The sequence below is a fragment of the Etheostoma cragini genome, chromosome 6 (genome assembly GCF_013103735.1).
Source record: "Etheostoma cragini isolate CJK2018 chromosome 6, CSU_Ecrag_1.0, whole genome shotgun sequence".
Classification (NCBI taxonomy): Eukaryota; Metazoa; Chordata; class Actinopteri; order Perciformes; family Percidae; genus Etheostoma; species Etheostoma cragini.
The window spans coordinates 18,103,399-18,124,067 of NC_048412.1; the positions used below are offsets into that span (position 1 = coordinate 18,103,399).

The 20,669-nt window shown below is 38.9% G+C and overlaps 3 protein-coding genes across 5 annotated transcripts; all 3 read right to left on the reverse strand.

The window, feature by feature from the left end:
* Nucleotides 1-82: 82 nt before the first annotated feature.
* Nucleotides 83-4,596, reverse strand: leng1 (leukocyte receptor cluster (LRC) member 1). Its single transcript, XM_034873189.1, has 4 exons — nt 3,986-4,596; nt 2,597-2,785; nt 1,200-1,507; nt 83-897 (listed from the first exon to the last, which is right to left on the reverse strand). The coding sequence occupies exons 1-4, from the start codon at nt 4,115-4,117 to the stop codon at nt 678-680; spliced, it is 849 nt and encodes a 282-aa protein (XP_034729080.1). The 5' UTR covers nt 4,118-4,596; the 3' UTR covers nt 83-677.
* A 48-nt stretch (nt 4,597-4,644) lies between these two features.
* Nucleotides 4,645-12,109, reverse strand: tmc4 (transmembrane channel-like 4). 2 transcript variants are annotated; one of them, XM_034873185.1, is made up of 16 exons: nt 11,890-12,109; nt 11,506-11,692; nt 10,676-10,824; nt 10,414-10,563; nt 9,463-9,548; nt 8,584-8,729; nt 8,034-8,181; nt 7,722-7,880; nt 7,476-7,633; nt 6,693-6,819; nt 6,407-6,504; nt 6,115-6,298; nt 5,861-5,991; nt 5,478-5,633; nt 5,240-5,318; nt 4,645-5,092 (listed from the first exon to the last, which is right to left on the reverse strand). In XM_034873185.1, exons 1-16 carry the CDS (start codon nt 11,942-11,944, stop codon nt 5,000-5,002), a joined length of 2,106 nt encoding a protein of 701 aa, XP_034729076.1. In that variant the 5' UTR covers nt 11,945-12,109; the 3' UTR covers nt 4,645-4,999. The 2 variants fall into 2 exon arrangements, with proteins under 2 accessions (XP_034729076.1, XP_034729077.1); XM_034873186.1 differs by lacking the exons at nt 4,645-5,092; nt 5,240-5,318 and having other exon boundaries at nt 5,513-5,633; nt 5,857-5,991.
* A 1,329-nt stretch (nt 12,110-13,438) lies between these two features.
* mboat7 (membrane bound O-acyltransferase domain containing 7) lies at nt 13,439-20,330 on the reverse strand. 2 transcript variants are annotated; one of them, XM_034873188.1, is made up of 9 exons: nt 20,218-20,330; nt 18,972-19,054; nt 18,332-18,461; nt 17,729-17,855; nt 17,473-17,629; nt 16,846-17,041; nt 15,810-15,962; nt 15,454-15,630; nt 13,439-15,000 (listed from the first exon to the last, which is right to left on the reverse strand). In XM_034873188.1, the coding sequence occupies exons 2-9, from the start codon at nt 19,045-19,047 to the stop codon at nt 14,595-14,597; spliced, it is 1,422 nt and encodes a 473-aa protein (XP_034729079.1). In that variant the 5' UTR covers nt 19,048-19,054; nt 20,218-20,330; the 3' UTR covers nt 13,439-14,594. The 2 variants fall into 2 exon arrangements, with proteins under 2 accessions (XP_034729079.1, XP_034729078.1); XM_034873187.1 differs by having other exon boundaries at nt 20,214-20,268.
* Nucleotides 20,331-20,669: the final 339 nt, after the last annotated feature.

Here is a 20,669-nt window from a genome sequence, read left to right on the forward strand (position 1 = left end):
TTTTAATAATGTGGGGCCATTGTTTCTTTCAGGATTAATATAAAGAACCATAAACATCTTTTATCCTTATCGTTCTTTTTACAGCAGGCATACACTTTATGATCTCACCTAGAGCGGCAAATAAAATAGCAAGTTTTCTCATTAGTGATTAACCTGAATATTTTGTTAATTATTATTTACATCGCTTTGTCTATACAATGTCAAAAAACTGTCTCTTTATTAGTCCATATGCCATCTTGGCAATGTATTCTTTGTAATGTCCTGTCTCTTGTGTATTCTTGAATTTACGGTGAAACCGAAAAAGAATTTTCACATTTGTGGACAATACAGTTTTTCATATTTGTATTCTAACAGTTGTTCACTGCGTGCTTTCTTTGCAGAGAGCCTGAGCTTCAAGCCCCCTGTGATGGCAACCATCTGCCCTTATGACAGGATCGTGAGTGAAACGCTGCAGGGGATGATGGTAACGTTTACTGAACCTGACCTCTGCGTAACAAAAACTAAAAGTGGCCTACAAGCTGCCCCTTCATAACTTACTGACAATAATGTGACCAAGTTACATGTATGTTCTTGATGTGGCTCTAAAAAACTTTTTACATAATAACACAATAGTTACTATATTTGTCCACTAACCGTCCATCACAGACCACACTCCTCAGACGACCAATTAAGATAGTTCATGATTTTAATATTTCGTCTCTCCAGCTGTCTCGATCCCGCCTTTGGCGCTTTCGAGCGAGCTCTGGGAAGTACGCGTTGTTGTACGGCATCTCCCTCTCCTGTGTCTCCTTCCCTGGCTCCTTCCCTTTGCCGTTCCTCTGGTCGAGCAGGGCCTTAGTTCTTCTCCTTTCTTCAGCCTCCCTCTGCAAGCGCTCAGCACGTAACCTTTCTATGGAGCTGGAAAAGACAGATTCTTTTTTACATGTCCATTAGGATATTCACAATGTCATCAGATTTTATTGATATGATGGCAATAACACGGACTTCCTCCCTGGACAGAGCCTGGCTAGCGGTCTCCTCTTGTTTCCAGTCTTTATGCTAAACTAAGCTCAATGTCTACTAGTTTCAGCTGCATATTCAGCGTAGAGTGAGAGTGGCATCAATCTTCTCATCTAACTTTAATATACTAAATTAAATGGGCAATATTTAGTATAAGTTAATATAATAATATAAGTAACAAGATAAATTGTCTTACTTACCTCTCTCCAGTGACCTTCTTTTCCCCTTTGTTTCTTTTTTCCTTTTGTTTGCTGTTGTGGTATTTTCTGTCTTTTACAGCCAGTGCTTTCTTCATATCTTTCAATGGGTCTAAACTGTCTTTCAATCTGCGATCTCTTTTCTCTTTTTCCTCTTCACTTATTGCCTTCTTCTTTTCTTTATCCTTCCTCTCTTCTTTTTCTTTCTTATCTTCTTCTTCTTTGCCAGTTTTCATGTACCACGGAGTGACCTCAGATCCGGGTTGGGGTCCAAGAGACACCAGCAAGCCAATGGCGCGCTCCTGCTTCTCCTAGAAAACAAACAAGGAAAATAATCATTAAAATGTGTAGTGTGGTGACAGCAGTGACAAAAGTTGCCAAATGTAAAGAATGGCAAAATTAGTAAAATTATTCATTTTTCCTTTGGTTCATCTATTTTTTTGAGATTTGATCATAAAATTGGATTGTTACCTTATTTTAACACGTTGCCCTGAAATAGCAGTTTTGTGTCTCCCGTGGTTTTATTTATCTAACTCTCTGTCTGCATTCGTCCCTCCCCCCCCCCCCACACACTCATGCTCCATCTGTTTACACTGCTTGTATGCATAATGTAGTTGGGCTGCATCCAGAATATATAATGCTTTTCTTTTTGACCACAACAAGAAACAAACTGCTTCCACTGATCTTAAATTAGAGCCCAACCAATAAATTTTAAGGCTGATATCGATGCAGATATTTGGTGATTTGAAATGCGTGTCAAAACAAGCAGATTTCCCTAACATTAGTTATTTGTGGTTGCTTGAGTCCTCACTAAAATAATATGATAATGCGGTTTAAAAACAAACTTGTTTGTTTTGTCACAACAAAATAGAAGAGCATCAAAATATATTAAAGTTCTGATAAATGAAAATGTGTAAAAAAACAAACGTAAGATATGAAACTTAAAGTCCTTTGGACAAAATCACTAACAAAAAAAATAAATCTAAAAGTGTTGCCAACAGGGACGTTGCAGAGTGCCATCTGGTGGACAAACTATGCAACACCAACACTCATAACATGGTTGAAAGGTGTTTAGTACGTTTCTGTTTTTTTAAAATAAATATTCATTTTTGGCCATTATAAATGCAGATACCAATTGTTTGGAAAAAGCTTAACATGTCAGGCTCTATTTTAAATATCTTGACGTGATTTAATTAACAAGGTTGTACTGACACATGACAAGTAGGCAAACTTTGTCCATTGATGAAGGAAACAAGATATCTCTGATCTTGTAATAAGATATGGTCAAAATTGAATGCAATTTTTCAAGGTTTATTTATTTACATCACCTTATTATTACATAAGTTCTGCCTAATGATCTAATTAAACATCTTTGTGATTGAGACGTGTCGCACTGTTACCTTTTCATCTTTCTTGTCTTTGAGATACTCCTCATTCCCCTTCTTCTCTGAGGACTCCTCCAGGGGAAAAAGATTAAGATGCTCCAGAGCTGCACTTCCTCCACTCCGTCCATCATCATCATCATACTTCCTTTCTCCTGCTGAGGGGAGAGCAGCTCTGGCTTTCCCTCTTAAATACTCTGTACGAGCCTGTGGAGAGGAAGAGTCTTTATTCCTAACGGTCTTTTTGCTTGTTTTAACTGTAATGTGTCATTGAGTGCTATGAAAGGCGCCCATAAATAAAATGTATTATTTTATAAACATTTAAACAACAATAAAGGCTTCTTTATAATTCATCATATGTATTCCATGGGCGGGGACAAGCCGCCTTCTTCAGTTATGTTACTGATTACTACAACTAAAGCTTCCACCATGAAGCCTTTCATGTTTGTTGTATCTCACAAAAATACTATACAAATACTGCAGCACAAGAGCAAGTCTGTAAAGTACTATTAGGATGATACATTCGGAAATTAAAGATGACTGGAAGACTAAGTTCACTAAAAGTTTAATTCTGATTTTTAAAAGGCACACTTTATAGGCCTTTAAGGGTTACTGTATAAATATAACCAATGGTAGCATAGAAGAAAAGAAACAAATATTAAAGTAAGAACTCTTCTAAATGTACAGTCAGGTCCAAAAGTCTACAACCACATTCAGTTGAACTGCTAAATACAACATGGCATACACCTAAAACTCACACAATTTAGTTGGTTTAGAAATGTTAGTATGAAATAGAAATACATTGGTTACAAATTAAAGGTTAAAAAATAAATAGTCTTAGTGTTCAGGCGTGGTTTGTTTTGATGATGGCTGTGTAGAGGAATGGGGTTTAGGGGAATAAATCATGTAATGTTGGAGGAGAGTGTGCGATGCAGCATCTTCCTGTGTTTGCTTTCTCATTCAACTATTAAAACATGGCTGCTAATGCTGAGTGAGAATTTAGACCTGAAATGATTAGTCAAGAAGCTTCTTAAAGTGAAGATTTGCAGCTTTTCTTGGCTATTGCCCATATGATATGGAGTTGAAACATCGGACAAAACAAGCTATGTCAAGTAAGGCTCTGAAAAAGTGTGATTTTTTTTCTTTCTTTTCCTAGTGACTTTTTTGAAGTTCTAAATGGCTTACCAGGTATAACTTTTAATAGCTTTTGGATAATAATGACACAAAGGGCCTGTGGTGTTAGTGTTGGAGGTGGACTCAAACTTTAGGACAGCTCAGTATGAGGCACTGTTTGTCTGCACAGTAAACAACTACTACTCATCATCAATCTCATCGGCCACTGTGGCATCTATCACGGTACCATCATCATCATCATCATCATCATGGGGGGAAAAAACATGACAACACCTCTTGCTCGGCACGCTCCACGCGACGCTTGGCCTCGCGCTCCTCCTCTGCTGCTTGGGCCTCGTCCCTCCGCACGCGAGCGACGTTGTCTTTGTTGCGGACATGCCAGCTCTTCTTTGGAAGGATATTCATTGTTGCCTTGGTGACTGTTAATACTAGCTATACGTTAGCAGTTAGCCAGCTAGCTAAGCGGGCTAGCGTCGACTTTAGTGGGAATAATCACGGCCAAACACTCAATGTGTATATAAAACCGTACCGTTTGTAGCAGGACGAAGTGTAAAAATGAGTAGGACTGAAAATTGGCCAAATATGAACTCATAAAAAAGAGAAATGCCACCACTTTGGTATTGTTGTTGATGTCAGTTGGCTTCCCTTTGTGCTAGCTAGCTAATGTTAGCCAACTTGGGCTAATTTGCAAATACAAATGAATGTCAACGACACAACTGCAATAACACTTAACTCGCTACCTCACAATGCACTCATCGTTTCAACAGGTTAACATTAACGGACGGAACAAAAACGCTGTCACTAACTTGCTTGGATGAGAGATGCTCTTGCTGGCTGCAGTAGCCCACAGGAAGAAGTAGAGACAAAACAGGAAGTCAACATGACACATTTTTGCAATGCCAACATTTCGAGACTAGATGGGGCTATAATTCCCCTCATTTTATTATTTAAAAGAAAGAGAAGAAAAAAGACATAATACATGTTTGCAGGAAAACATAGTTGGTAAAACGGCATATATAATAAAGACAGTCTTTCCATCATTTATACCAGGCTTCATGTAATATAATTATATACCGCTCACTTAGCTAGGCTAGGTTAATATTCAACAAATTTACATTTTCCTAGAAAACTGATCTCGGTCTCATATATAAGGAGCTAAATCATCCCTTGCCAGCATTTAATAACACTGACTTTATACATATTGAGTGCATACAGTGCTTTCAAATGACTTCTAATGTTGTTTCATGTTTAGAAGGTCATAAAACCTAAACATAGTCCCTATGCTGTTCAGTCATGTGCTCCTGCAGTATGTTTTAGTATCTGATGTTGTCGACTCAGTGCTTCAATTTGCTTCACCAAGAACTGTTTGTCCCGGCCCTCCTGAAAGGCAAAGATCCACACTTGCATTAGTTAACTGAATGCAGAGAATTAGGAAATCACGTAGGCCAACATATGTATTGTGAAAATTCAGGACCAAGTCAATTCTAGTTATAAACTCCACCATTCGGGTACATTCCAACAACTTACCAGTTTAAGCTGAGCTCTTAGCTGGGCAACACTTTTCCCATAGACAGAAGCTAAGGTTATGAAATAGCACATCACCACACTGCAAGGGAGAAAGGAGCCGTGATTATACATAATAAAATGGACAGTGAAGGACCATAACCCGGAGGTAAAATATAGGTTGAATTCTATATTTGGTATTAAGTATATAGTAATGTATATACCAGAATAATAATCCTACAGAAAGCACAAGTTCACTCACCAAGATAGCACAAACAAAGGTATGGAGAACGCCTGGGAACCAATGAAGAAGAGAAACTCCTGTGTAATTTCAGACAGGTTGTAGAAAGATGTTGGAACAATTGACCACATGCTAGGAAAGAAACGGAAAGGACCACAGGCCATGGAAGGATGGATGCTGGGTGGAAAGAGGGAAATACATAGTCATAGTCATAGTCATAGAAAACATTTTAACCAAATCCTGCCACTCCTCAAACAATTACCTTCTGATCTGCAGGATAAACACCTCAATGTCCACTTTTACGGCTATTTTAGGATGATTAGCCTATCTGACACTGCCAGCGCTAAACTGGAAGTACTTCTGTTGTGATTGTTAGGCGGGAGAAGGCAACAATCAGTACTCACTTTGAAATACTGTAAACCATGACAACTGTAGCCAAGCTCCAGCCAAACAGGAGTACCACCAGGAAAAAGAAGGTGGAGGTGGTGGAGCGAAATGTCTTCAGTGCTGGCCGACAATTATAGAAGAGTGTGATCTGATGAGGAATGGGCAAAGAAGATAGGGTTGGGAACAAAAGCAAAGCAGAGTGTAAATGAATAACTTTTTCCTCACTAGGCCAACTAACTGGCATTGTGTGAAATGTTGGCAACATCTTCACCTTCTTGAAGTAGAAGAGGAGGACAAGTTTGATGGTATTGATGAGCGGCAGCAGAGGGCAAAAAAGAGCTCCTGTCCAAACCACAGTCTGACCATAAACAAGTCCAAGCACGTTGGCGGGAACCACAAACTCCTGTCGACCCACCCACTGAGCCAGCTTACTGGACCAGTTGTCCACCACCATCCTGACACACATGCACAGGCACCCACACACACGCACACGCACACACACACATTACTAAATGCACAATTTCCATCTTATTTAATATAAACAAATTCACAGTGACTTGTACCTGCGTGGAAACTCCACCAGTATGAGCACAACAATGTTGATGAGGAGGTCAAACAGTGTCAACTTGTACATCTCCTGTCCAACACGTGTTTCCCAACACTACATAATGAGACAAACATCAGAACATCAACCTGTCATACAATATCTTTAGTTATTTTATATTTTTTTTATATTTGTTATCTCAATCCCTTTCTTCTTTTTTCCTAAGCTGTTTTCTAACACCTTGGAGACTTCTTTATTCCTGTTTGTGAAGGAGAGGTATCTTTAACAATAAGAAGTATATTTACAGGGTAGACTTTGTAGTTGTATTGGCATAGTGTACAATTTTCATCATTTGTGTTCCCCTCGCAGGTGATCTGACTCCACAGGGTGTAGAGGAGAACACCCAGGCTCACCAGACGAAGGAACACTGCCCTATAAAAGAAGAAAAAAAGAAAAATCATTATCAAAACTAAAGTTCAAAAATTGTGATACTGATTCTTTGTTTCTTATGTTTATAGATTAATCACAAATGAGAGGTTGTTCCGTTTAAATTTATTTTATAGAGCAACTGCACACCAGGTTGTAAAGCACCGTTTACAGTATACACACTGGAGTACGCTTCTACATCACTGCACTGCCTTTCAGAGTACACTAAACTACATTTATCTGACAGCTATAGCTACTAATTGTTTTCAAAGGGAAATCTATAAAATACAGTACAAAACGTATAGCGCCTCGTCACAGGTTTCAGATTATTATTAGTCATTAGCAGTTTCACTAAAATGTGTTTTTCCTCTAAATCTTTCCGAAAATTTTATTTTAATAATTGTTTGAGGCCCAAAGAGATTTTGAATGATAGACTTTTACTTTCTATTGAGTACTTTTATACTGTTGTAGTTTTACTTTTTCTGAAGTAAAGGTTTTGATTTCAGATGACACACATTTCCTTTTTGTAGCAAATTTAGTAAAATAAAAACATGTTATTATTATTATGATTATTATTGATCATTTTATCATTTTCAAAAACAAATGAACTTAATACAAATGCTCTGACATAATCCCTCTCTTACAGACACTCCGGTGCAAACCTTAATAGTGCCACTATGACAGTAGTGCTGGGGGCGTATCGCTCTATCAGGGCGATCTGGTCACAAAGCAGCGGCACCAGGAAGTTTCCGGCAGTGATGACAATGGAAGGTAAATACTCAAAAATCAAACCCAGGATCCCTTCTTCCCCACTCTTTGTCTGTTTGTTGATATGGGGAAAAAAGGTCATCAAAGATTTTCAGACCCTGGACATTAAAATCATAACACTCTCCTTTTACATCTTTTACCTGACTGAAGTTGGTGGCCATGAAGATGCCATAGAAGGCTGCTATGATGAGCCCAAGGGAAACAAAACACATAGAAATACGTAGAGCATATAAAACAACTTTTTGACACAAAGTCAGAGCAGCAGCTCTTTTCTTTAAGCTCTCCTCCTCTAGATCAACCTGACAGAGAAAGAGAAAAGAGAAAAGAGATGAAAGCATGAAAGCATGCAGGGAATGATTATGCAAAACTGTGCTGTGCTGCAGAGAAAACATCACATTTCTCTTTTTCCTAACTGTCCCCCATGCTGGTAAGTGGAACAGATCCCCTCTGACCTGTAGCCGGTAGTGGATGTTCTTCTGCTTCAGTTTGGTAGCTCGGTGTCCCAGGCAACCGTAGTCCCAGCTGGTGAACACTATCATGCTGTAGTTGCCCACAGCGCTGCCTCCTGTTACCACGACAACTCGAGCTGCAGTCCCCATGCTACGCATGAGCAGGAGGAGGATACAGATGCAGGTCAAGATTATTGCACTCACAACTCAGGGTTTTAAATGTCATTCTGTTTATTTCCCTTATTGATTTGAACCTTCACTGAGCCAACTGAGCCAACTGAACCCCCCCCCCCCCACACACACACACAGACACACACACACACACACACACACAAACACACAGATGGTAATTACACTTGTTCTTAAAGATGGGCCCCGAACCAACCTATTTAGGGTTTCTGAGTAGCATTTTGGCTGTCCTCTCTCTTTAACAAACACACAAACACACACACACACACACACACACACACACACACAAACAAATATACACTCACACACACACACACACTGCTGCTTGATTAATAGCCTTGAACCTGTTCGTTGTGGGACTGACCGTGCTATGATACAAATCAGGCAAAAGGCGAAGTAGAAGACGGCAGAGAAGAGGTAGGCCAGGGGGATGCTGTAGGAGAAGTTCCTGTCCTCCACCGTTGTGTTGTTGTAGTAGCCATAAAACAGGTATGAATACTCCATGAAACCCTGAACAAAGAAGAGAGAGTTGTCATTAGGCATGGAATGTGGTTTAAATTTAATTTCATCAGCAGAGGACACTGAGGTCATGTCCACTGTATTTTGGGGGAAGTGGGGGATTTTTTGCATCCTGTTGCTGTGTGTAACTTTCAGTTTTGTTGAAACATTGTGTGTGGAAATAGTCTGCTAGGATAATGATCAAATACTGACATCATCAAATTTAATTTGGAAATGTAGGCCTCAGTCTCATCCTGATCTTTTCTGTCATGTAAATGGATTTTTCACTTTATAACTATCTTGGTTTTTGTTTGCTTGCTATATTTTTGCCACATTTTAATCATATATGTATTATGTATAGTACAATTCACATCACATCTTTGTTTTAAAGCAGTAGTATGACATTTTGGATTATCCTCTTTTTTTGTGTTCCGTTAGATGACAAGATCAATACCACTCTCAACACGAGAAGGGTGTCAATCATCTAACTCATGGCAAAATGATGAGACCTTAAGTCACATCAAAGAATTGAAAGGAATGGAAATGATAAAATAGTATAACTGAGAGTTATATCTGAAAAAGCCACATGTGGGTCTCATGACTTCGGTATTTCATCCCGGCTTCTAAAAAGACAAAGGTGTAAAGATTCATAATGTCCAATATTTGAAAAACATGAAATCTGTTTTGCACTATGTTACGCATGTGTCATATCTATGAAGGTCAATGCGATGCTCCAGTTCCTTACCATTCCCGAAAGTAAGTTAAGGAAGTAATTATAGAACACCATCGAGCCTTGAGGATTAGGATCGTAATCCATGCATTCTTTTGGACCTGGAAAACACAGCAAGGGGAAAGCTTCAGGATCTTTGTATGTATTCTTATAGATTACACTATTTCTATAGGTTTCCCTGCACCTCTCTGAACATATGGGTCATGTATTTGTCTTAAACGTTTTAAGAGTAACACATAACGTAAGAGAGAAAGAGAAGGAGAGTGAAAGCTGCAGTGGCGATTAAATGCAGGCCTGTGGCTCACTTGATAGAGAGTCTTAATCCCTACACTGTCATCAAGATAAAGCTTTTTTCCTCCCAAAGCTTAAAACAATCAAATGGTTTTATTGAATACAATGAAAAATTGTGACACATTCTCTTGTGAAACTGACTGAGGGCAAAAATGATAAAATGTACTCTAAGGTTTAGAGTGTAGTGGTAGGAAAGAAGCTTACGTTTTGGGCTGTGTATGATAAAATGTTTCAACATTATAGCTTCTATATTTTACACAATCTTACAGATGAACCATGGGTAATTACATTTTCATTTAGATTTGGTTTTGTGATTCTGTCTTCTGCTTATGCACCGGTCCCTTCATTTTATTACTCAAAAAGAATACTACAGCTGGTAATGCTGTCTCTACATTTACATCACGAGCGCCACTGAGCCTCTGTTGCCTGGAAACTGCAATTGCATCAAAGTGTGAGATGGCTTCCTGTATATGAAAAACAATTGTGCTCAAGCTTGTGTGCCGATATTAGGGGAAATGAAGATCCATAATAACTTAATGTACTACTGCCATGTGTTAACCTCAAGTTTGTCTTGCATTGCCAGACCTATCTCCAAAGCACTGTGGAGTAAGTAACCCTTAAGTTAAAGCAAAATGAAATGTGAGCTAACACACTGCAGCCTGAACAAGTCATTACCAGTGCTGTTGACAAGGCTGTCCCCGACAGACCTGAAGACAATGCTTGGGATGAGGACAAATCCAGCAATGAGTAAAAAGGAAACAAAATTAAGCACCACCAAGAATCTCAGGAACAGGAAGTAAGACTGGACTCCACCTCCGAAGTTCCCTGTGGAGGCCCAGAAATGGATTAACATTTAACAAGTTTCTTTGACCGTATTATGCACAACGTAGACAGTATGCATAATCTGTAGTCTTATAATTAGCGGTTGAAGGTTTACCTCCAATCTTTTGCAAAGACTTGTTCCACAGGGTGAAAAAGGACAGACATCCTCTGGCGTTGTCTTTGAGTTCACGCAGAGATTTGGTCTTTTTCCGTTTCCAGGAATCCCTGCTAGAAACCACTGGCACCTGCATTTGCTGTACCTGCCTGTAATGGACACACTTAAATCACTCTGGAGTAATGACTCTGTGATATAATTATTGGTAAAACTTTGTTTGATGGGTCCATATTTTTCTCAAAAGAATATTTTGGTTCTAATTATAGCGAAACTGAAGACAGTGCATATTTCTAATTAATTAACTCTAATTATTTGCGATGTGTGACATTTCTTAAAGCCTCCACCACACATACAGTGCACTAAGAACTGACTTAAATCGGCAATTACAGATTTTTGGCCACTTGGAGGAAGCTAAAACAAGCTTTGAACACCAAACTGACATATCTTCACCTTTTAAGTTGATATATGGGAAATTGTTAGAAAACTGTTTCTTATTTAGACTTTCAGCATACACATATCATTAATTTGGAATTCTGTTTCTGTCCACCTGGCAAATTTTAATGTCTGTCTGTTGTTAAATGCCCCACTATGTTCACTAGCTAGTCGCTGTAAGGCTCTGCAATTTCTTCGGAGGTTCATCACTACAAGCAGTATCACTACATTGTTTTCACTTTGTAGTTTGATATATTGTGTATAAAAACACATTATAGTCACTTTAAGTTATACTTCAAAGCAGTGTTAGATTGGGAAAAATGATTGGAGGGGACATTTAAATAAATAGTGTTGAAAAAATACTCCACCAAACTTTCAGCAGTAGGTTGAATTTATACCTCACAGCTCTTTTCAGTGCCATGGGCAGAGGACTGCCCCTGAGGTCCCTGGGCTGTCCACGGTTGCCCTCCTCATTCATCTCTGCAGGGGCCGGGTTCCAGTTGAACTGAGGGTAATTCTGATTGGACACTTCAGATGAAACCCGTCGTAATCTTAGAGACTGCTGGTCACCGGGGTAAACATTCCCTGTGAGTGGTTGAGCAAAGGAGAGAAAAACAGCAGAGAAAAAAATGATCAAAGCAATATGTGGTAACACAAATTCGTCAGATTAAAATGTGACTCCATACAAGCACTGACATTACTTAGATATTCAGATATTGTGTTTAAAATGAACACATGTGAAAAAGCACATGTGATCAGATGTAAAAAAAAAAAACACACACCTTCAGTATAGTCATTCATCTCTCTCGAGCCTTGTCTCCATGATTCACTAGCCATTTCTCTGATGCGGTTTAACAACAACTAGCTTTAAAGAATTTCCTCTGTAACCACATTGAATACTTTACTGTAGCAGCAGCAAATCCAGGACAAAACAAATGGTGAACCAGGTCGTCATGAGGAAATGCTGCCTATCCAGTAACCCTGCCTTGTCTTCTCTCACGGACTTTAATCCCTTTCTAAATGACCACACAGGTACTTCCTTGTATGACTTAACCCATTATTTCCAGGGAGACGGTTACCATTCATTTACACTGCCCTGCTAGGCAACTCCTGCCGTCGCCCTTGGTACAGACCGTAGGTACTGGCATCACAACTGGAGTTAGTCCCCAGGCGATGGACTACGGCTGCCCACTGCTTGAAATTAGTTAAGTGGGTTACTGTAAATGCAGAGGGTACATTACACATATCCATATACATGTATACATGTGTAAATATACTTGGCAAATAAAATAAATATTATCATATTAATACATTATTAGTAACCGGCCAGAAGATGCACACATCAAGAAAATGGGTTAAACTGAAAGTAATTTGTGTTATTGAGGAGTTCAAAGAAGTGTCTTTGAATGTATTTCATTAAAAGATATCTGGTACATTTTAATTGTGGGCATTAAGATATCCTATTATTGTGTTCAAGTTTGCCAGGCACAAGATGTTTGTGTTTATCAAAGCGATGCAGTAAGCTTAAAGAAAGCACTGAAACACTGTTGATGGGTAACTAAGCGGGTGTGTTTGTGTCCGTTAATGATTTCCCAGTCTGACAACTGTATTAATGTGTATATATATAAAGAACTTTTCCGACAAGGTTGATTTTACTGAATTACACAAGGTAATTATAAACTTCCTTAATGAACAAAAAAAGATTTTATAGAAAGAAAAGGCAGGAGATTAACACTGATGAGGAAATGCTGATATGTATTCCACAGGTAACACGGTTAAAGAGCAGGGAGTGTTACAATTAAGGCAGTAAGGGAAGCTAAAGACAAGAGACAACTGGCTAAAAATAAATAGTCTAGTCGAAGTCACAATACCTGTGCAATAATAAAAATAAAGGGTTGAGTTGGCACAGAGAGGATAAAGTATAAAGGCATGTCACAAATACGTTTGTAATTTAAATCTCAGTTCCAGGTAACAAGAAGAAAAAACAGATTGGGAGATAAAATGTTGCAATTCTGCAGTCATGCTGAAATAAAAGAGAGACACAGTAGAGCTTTCATCACAGTTTGAGACACAAGTGAGTGAAAGAAAACAAGTTTACCAACTGTTCACAGTTTATCGTCGTTAGGGCCGGGTGGTAATTCAATATCATCATTTATCAACTTTAGGCAGCAACAAATCATGAAAATATGATCATATGATAAGATATGACCATATGACAAACAATATCATTCTAGACATCTAGATTCCCGCTGTCCAAATAAATGTTTCGGACCAAGCCAGAATTAAAAACACTTGTTATTGACAGTTGGTCACAGGCAATACATGACAGTGATATTGTGACATACATATCAATTTTGGAAAATAACTTATTTAACAATGTGATAATGATTTCAACCATACCGCCCAGCCCTAGCCGGGCTGTTATTGTGACTTGTATTGGCAGCTTATAGTTTTGATGTAAAACCTTTTGTAATAAATGTTTGGTCCCAACCCTGAATGATCCACGATGGCAGTACAGACATGTTGGCAGTGAACGGACTGTCTATCTCACACATGGCACACACTTCATCCCATGCAACGCAGCTATAGAGATGTCAGTGCAAATGTTCCTGATATGCTCAGAGTTACAGGCAAAAATCCAAACGGAGACATTTTGGATTCACTTGATCAAGGAAGTAAACCAAAGCACAGAATCGTAAAACAAAATAAAGAAGGATGATTATAATGCCGACAACCAAAAGCTAAAACAACCTAAAACTAGGTTGTAATTTTTCTGCATTTTACTAATCCCATTTAAACTCTTTATCGTGGTCGAAAACAGTCACGGTGCTGATTTAAGACAACAAACTGCAGAAGGATTATTCTGTTTCTTTGGTAATGCTCACACCCAAAAATAATAGCTGCGCCCTAATGATGACACCATCAAATTATTATTTTCCATCACAATCTATCCATTCTGTACTCCAGTGTGAACTTTGTGTAACAAAATACAGATTTTTTTTTTTAATCCCATTCAATTGCTTCTCTTATAAACATAATGTAAAATGATTAGGAGGCTTAAGTGGGTTGTTGGTTGCTTGACTCACCCTACTGCCTGTTTTTAAAACAGCAACTTGACATTTCATCTTGACCAGAAATACAGATCACTTAAAACTGGAACTTGTATGATCTAATGAAAGTACACATACTGGACAGGCAGACGCTCAGATGAGGGGACTGAAGGTACTATTGACACACCAGTTGCCACTCACACTACAACATTCATTGAGCTCTAACATTCCTCTCCCACTGTTCACAGTATTTTTATGTACAAATATGGAATGTTTTTGACCCGACTTTACTTGCCACACTTTTGTTTGATTTAATGCATTTTGGAATAATTAACAACTATTATATTTGATGATGAATGTCCGCTTGATCAATGTCTTAAAGGAACTTCTCCTCATGTCCCAAAACAGAACCACCCTGTTTTTCTCTGTACCTCCACTCAGTCCCTTTTTTCTCCAGTTTTCACGTTTTCTATCTTCTCTCCCTCTCTTTTCTCCTCCTTGTGCCCTCTCTTTTCTTCCCTTCCAGCCACCTTCAGAGCCCTGCCGACTATTATACAGCAAACGGCGATGATGTGCATGATAAAGTAGATGGACATCCAGTAATTGATGGTGTCAGTGGCCTTCAGCAGCACGAAGCCCATGCACATGTAGTCGTAGGCCCTCATCTTCAGGAACCAGTGAACCCAGTCAAAGATGTTCTGTCCTAAAGGACCCAGCTTGGCTCGGACCGAGGCCTCCATGGCAGACTCGGCTGCGATGCACAGGGGGATGGTGAGGAAGGACAGGTAGTAGCCAACATGTAGTCCATGCCAGTAGGCGCTGATGAACATGGTCCAGCCGGCCCTGAGAATTACAGGCGAACAGCAGAGATGTTGTAGTCATACAGACACCAACAGCCAATGTGCATTTCTGTCTCCTGTCATTTAACTATCTAGTGATGCTGGGACACAATCAAGATGGATTATGTGCACAAGAAAAAAAAAAAAAAAAGATCATTATTTAAAGAGTGTGGTAGGACATGAAATAATCACTACACATCCTCAGGCATAAACAAGCAGAAATCCTATCTGATGAAATGAGATTTAAAGGATAAGTCAGGTGATATATTCTGTTCTAATCTTTTTCCAAAAACCTACAATGGCTCTACTAAGTAAGTGTTGTCTGTCAAAAAACTATTAAAAATGAATAAATGAGCCACTGTTGCACTGCATTAACTACTCTCTAGTGGACCAAATCCAAAAATGCCAATTTATATTTAGAAATTTAGAGTTCCAAGAAAAAAACATAAAGCTTTACCTGAGAGCGTAGGCTTTGAAGGGAGCATTGGGGTAGATGTAGTGATGCAGCCACCACTGCACTGTCATGTTCCAGTAACGCATGCCATGACGGACCTTCACACAGAAGTCAGTGTTGTAGCAGTCAATGTTCTGGATGGTTTTGAAGTCGTATTTCTCTTCAGCTGTGGGATCAGGACTAGCCAAAAGGGACAAATAAAGGTAAAACAAATCGGCTTAAATGCTAACCTTCAATAACAATAGTATGATCTCCATGACAGACCAAGATGGAAGTGAGCAAAACAATTACATTTTACAACATACAAAAATATTGATGCATCCTCTTTCAATATATCTGTTGGTCCTGTGATAAAGTACCTGTAGTTGACGGTGGGTCCTCCTCCAGGTTTGGACAGCGCCTTTTCTGGATAGCAGCCCAGACCTGCACTGATACAACCAGCCTCAGCTCCACACCACGCTGCATAGAAACGCATCCGAAACACAAAGAACACTGCTATCATGTAGAATAACCTGGTGATAGAGAGGGAAAAGTACATGATTTATCTCTGTCTTACAAAACAACTGCAGTGACAAAAAAAAACTCCTTTTAGTTGCCTTCCTCTGACAAACAGCAGCCAGACTTACACATTGTACAATCAGTACACTGTAGTTGAGATTAACTGTTTCCCAGAACAATTTAGGACAGATTCTGGATTATTGTTCACAACATTCAAGAAATATTGTTTTTACAATAGCATTAATTGTATATAGCTTTTAAGCGCCTATATGTACTCAGCATTCTTTTGGTTATTCCGGACTGATACAATTAAATAAGAAGAACGTTATTCTTTAGATAAAAAAAACTCCTAAAAATGCCTATTCTTTTATATTAGTTTCTTATATTTAATTCAGTGTATTATTCTCTTAGGGTATCTCTCTTTGTTTTTTATTTGAGGGGCTACCAGAAGAGTTTTGGGATCTCTATTCAAAATAGACTTGACTCTCCCTTCGTCAGCAATGAATAAATAAAACCAACAAATTCTTGATGCCTTCTTTCTGGTTTGCGCTTAGCAAAGATGTACAGTGATGTGCAATTAGAATAATTTCATTTTTAGAAACGTCTCATGATATATTGTTTCTAGAAGTATATTACTTAACTTTTGTTTTTAAAAGAAAAGATCTCAAAACTTCTAGAATTGCACAAAACAAAAAATTGCAATACAAATCAAACTGGTACCCATGTATCGTGAAAGAATCAAACTGGGACAAAAGCTTATCGTCCCAGTCCTATTATTGATAAACATTCATGAAATTATGCAATGATGATTACATAATAAATGTACTCCTTTAACTAAATGGCTATGAACTAGCCTCGAAAGACATAAATCGCTGCAGTGATGCATTTTAACAGTACCTAAAGAAAAAGTTTTGATCCAAGAACTCCTCCGTGCGAACGTAGGCCAGTGGGAAGACAGAGTTGACAGACAGAAACAGAGCACCGTAGACCGGAACCAGCTTCAGGCGCTGCAGGCACGGCACCCAGCCAGGCAGGACCTGCGGGCTAGGCTGCCTCAGCCAGTCAATGTACGTTTGGAAGCGAAAGAATGGACCTTTACGGAGAAGGACGGAGGAGTGGCGTTGAGAAGACAGCGATTGACAAAAATGGAAAATGATGATAATGCAAAACACACGGAAACAGCGGACAGTGTGGTTCAAAAGAAGAGAGGGTGGTGTTGGAAATGAAAGGGGAGTGACAAAACAAAAAGAAAGTAGTGGTATATTAAAAACCACAAGTCATTCGAAACAACACTTAAAACAATATGGACTCACACAATATTGGACAAGTAGCGGAGAGTGAGACAAAGAGAGACGACGGTTAAAATTCATGCAAAAGCAACAATCATCAACAAGAAACACACATGAATATAAACAGCTCGCACATAAAATGTTACATTTTTTAAACAGTTAAACTTTAGTACAGACACAACTTACTCCTACGAAGACTCTAAGAAGATTCTGAGAATTTGTTTCTCAGACTTACCGGTCATTATACCGGCGTAACAGTAGCTATAGGACAGGATATCGTAGAGGGAGGGCTCCTGAGACAAACCACCAATGACAGGAGACTTGGCGAAAGAGCTCACGTCCTTTTTCTTCTCCGTGTGGAAGCTGTGCACCTCGTTCGCTAGACTCACCATCTGAGTTTAAAACAGAAAGATACATCAAAAAGTCAACAGAAATGCACTAATTGTTAAGACACGGTGTGTTGCTTCAATAGATCTGACAAGGTTTAGTACCTTGAGCGTGAGAAGTAGCTGGATGGCATTGGCAAAAGGTGTCGGTTGTGGCAGACCGAACCAAGTGACCAGACGAAAGAAGAGGAGGTAGAGAAAGGTCCAGGTGAGACTCAATGCTGGGGCGTGCCTGGTAGACAGAGACGCACGTTATGAGTGAGTTTACCATTGTTATGTCTGCACAGTATACGGTCCAGTTCATTAAGACTGTGCTGTCCCCTGTGTACTTATTGACATGTCTTGTGTGCCTTCTGTGTATCACTACACTACAGCTGAAAACGAGTAGTTGATTAATTAGAAATGCTACAAGTATTGAGATATAAGATATGATTATGTAGACAGGGACATCCACGTGTATACAAACACTTTTACCTACATATGCTCAGATATACATGAATTTAAAGAAAACAAAAGCTTATGGAAGACTTATCCTAAAATCCCAAAGCAAGATAAACAATGTTCAGTTTTATTGTCTTGGGCTCTGATAAATTGTATGTGACATTTCTTTTATGTTTTTGACATTTCAGAGTCTTTTGCAGATTGTGTGTTTGAATATGTGTGTGTGAGTGAAAAATGATTGTTAAAACATGAAAGTTAATTTCTCACCTCCAGCTGCTCTTTATAATAATCCATGTTCCGATCACCGTCACCAGAGAGTGAAGGGTGTGGATGTGACAAGTGGCGATGGCAATAGAGAGGCCCAGAAGAAGAGCTGCCCCCTGCTTCACAGGAGGACCTGAAGTGAAAGCAGAGTTATACAAATCAAGCCACCTGAAGTCGAAATCCACAACCGTTTACTTCCGGGATTGCCCAGTTGCCACCGGAAATTCCGCCATAAGTCCTTGTTTTCGACCAGATTTCCGCGACCTTCCGCTTTTGTTGTGTTGGAATTCTATACTCGGTTGATTTATGAGGACTATGGTTAACTGCTCCTCAGATCTCTGCAACGTAAATCGAGACAGCTAGACTAAATGTGAGTTTCCTGTTGCACAACTAAAACAACTTTTGAACTTAAATGTTCCACCAAAACACGTTGTTCCCAAGGCTATTTTCCAGATACACTGGGGCTCTGCACAGCCCAGGTCGATTTTAATTGGTTTAAAGTAATGCCAATAAACCAGAGCATGTTTTTCTACCATCCGGGAATGCTGTCTGGAATAGCCAGACCCTCCTCCGCAGCTCCACAGCGTTGTGGAGGAAGGTCTGGCAAAACAAGACTAGAGATGTTCTGTTCCAAAATACTCACTGAGGTAACGAAAAAGGAATCCAACAGGAATGGAGGCAGCAAGAATTCCCAGGTAGACCAGCTCATCGGGAGACATTGCTCTGCTGGCACAGAAAACACAAATAAGCTCCAAACTTGCTTATATAGAAAACTAAGCACATATGAAACATAATTAATGACAATCCACAATTATAAGTGAACGACAATCTATTATTTACCCTGAAACAAATCATTTCTATTTTTATTGAGACCGCATTACATATATGATCAAATTCTATAGTAGGTTTTGTGGATGTTGGTGCTAGATAACGTTGCAAAGTAAAGGGAATACTTTTATCCAAAAGTGATTTACAAAAAGTAAAGGTTTGCATTTTTTTTTTTACATTACAAGGAAACTTTTGACCTCTTAGTAAATATGTTATTTCTTCCATGTCATGATTTTGCCCGATTATTTCTCTCTATTTTGAAATGTGTGGACGTTTTTGCAGCTATACTTCTTATAATTGATCAAAAAGAAGTTACTCTTAATATTCTTAAAATATAGCAATTTATTTTGTCTACCAATTTCCTTTTTTATTTTGAGAAGTTTGTCCAGAAGCTGATATGCTGATATAACAATAGCACACCGTCAGGGTGTATTTCATCATATATTCTCCATGTGAAGCGATCGTCCCAAATATGGTATTTTCCGGTGAGTTACGCAAGAGCGGATTGTAAGTGTTGCAGCACCATGTACCTTTATTTTGAAAGGTGCTCGAAAAAAAAAAAGAGTTTATTAACAGATGAAATACAAAGAACACATGTGGTAATGTGGACTGTTTGGAAATGACAGAACGTAGCCATAAGGCAACATAGGAAGTAGCTGAGTTAGTGACATAGCAGTAACATCAGGTTTCGGTCTGTGTTTGAGCCCAGGAGAAACTAGAGCAAACTGCTTCGTTGATCGTTTAACGGTAAAAAATACCAAGATTTAGTTAACGGTTCGAGCTGACTAGAATGGGTCTTCCATCACGCCCTCGACTTTAAGCTATGTCCAAACGAGTTAACGTGATAACGTTATACAGTCTGAGGAAAGGAATGTCACTGCTTTAAAAATTGTGTTAAAAATGGCAAAACCTGGATGAGAGGTGGCGGTTAAACCACTAAGTTAGACCTGTCGGTTGCTGGTAGCAGTCTGTACAAACGTTAGCACAAACTAAATGCTAATTTTCTATAGTAACAGTCAGTTATATTAGCACGCTTCAGTTGATAAACTTGATTACTTACATGTTAAACAGCCACGGTTTAATATCTCCGTTACCTGGCAGACCGTGCACACACAACCAGCACAATATACTGTTAAACACAATACATTTACTTCCTGGTTGAACGACGACGCCACCTACTAGGATGGTACCATTTAAACTGGAGGGGTGTAGACTGAACCATTGAAGTTTCAGGGATTACTCCCGATTTAATTTTAACACATGAAACCGTACGAGGTAAAGTTCAAGGTCTCTTTTATCCCATTAGCTCCTTCAACGCTTATGGCCATCAGAAGTAAAGCAAAGCCAATTAACTTCTACCTATTTGAAAATAAATTTTATTTCTTAGAATGTCTATGATTATGCTACAATATAAACACATGTAAATAGGATTCATGTAGGCTATGTCAAGAAATCACACTTTTAACTGTTAGTCTTAGTGGTGGAATTTACCACTTAGGGTACACAAAGAGTT

Coding starts and splice junctions, on each gene's coding strand:
- leng1 (XM_034873189.1), bottom strand. CDS start 4,117: ATGAATATCCTTCCAAAGAAGAGCTGGCATGTCCGCAACAAAGACAAC. Junction 1,508..2,596: donor AAGACAAGAAAGATGAAAAG/GTAACAGTGCGA, acceptor TTTGTTTTCTAG/GAGAAGCAGGAGCGCGCCAT. Junction 898..1,199: donor AAGAAGGTCACTGGAGAGAG/GTAAGTAAGACA, acceptor TGTCTTTTCCAG/CTCCATAGAAAGGTTACGTG.
- tmc4 (XM_034873185.1), bottom strand. CDS start 11,944: ATGGCTAGTGAATCATGGAGACAAGGCTCGAGAGAGATGAATGACTAT. Junction 11,693..11,889: donor GATGAATGACTATACTGAAG/GTGTGTGTTTTT, acceptor AACCACTCACAG/GGAATGTTTACCCCGGTGAC. Junction 6,820..7,475: donor GTCATAGTGGCACTATTAAG/GTTTGCACCGGA, acceptor CTTCTTTTATAG/GGCAGTGTTCCTTCGTCTGG.
- mboat7 (XM_034873187.1), bottom strand. Junction 18,462..18,971: donor ATTCCTTTTTCGTTACCTCA/GTGAGTATTTTG, acceptor CTTTCACTTCAG/GTCCTCCTGTGAAGCAGGGG. Junction 15,001..15,453: donor TTCAAAGCCTACGCTCTCAG/GTAAAGCTTTAT, acceptor TGTAATTCTCAG/GGCCGGCTGGACCATGTTCA.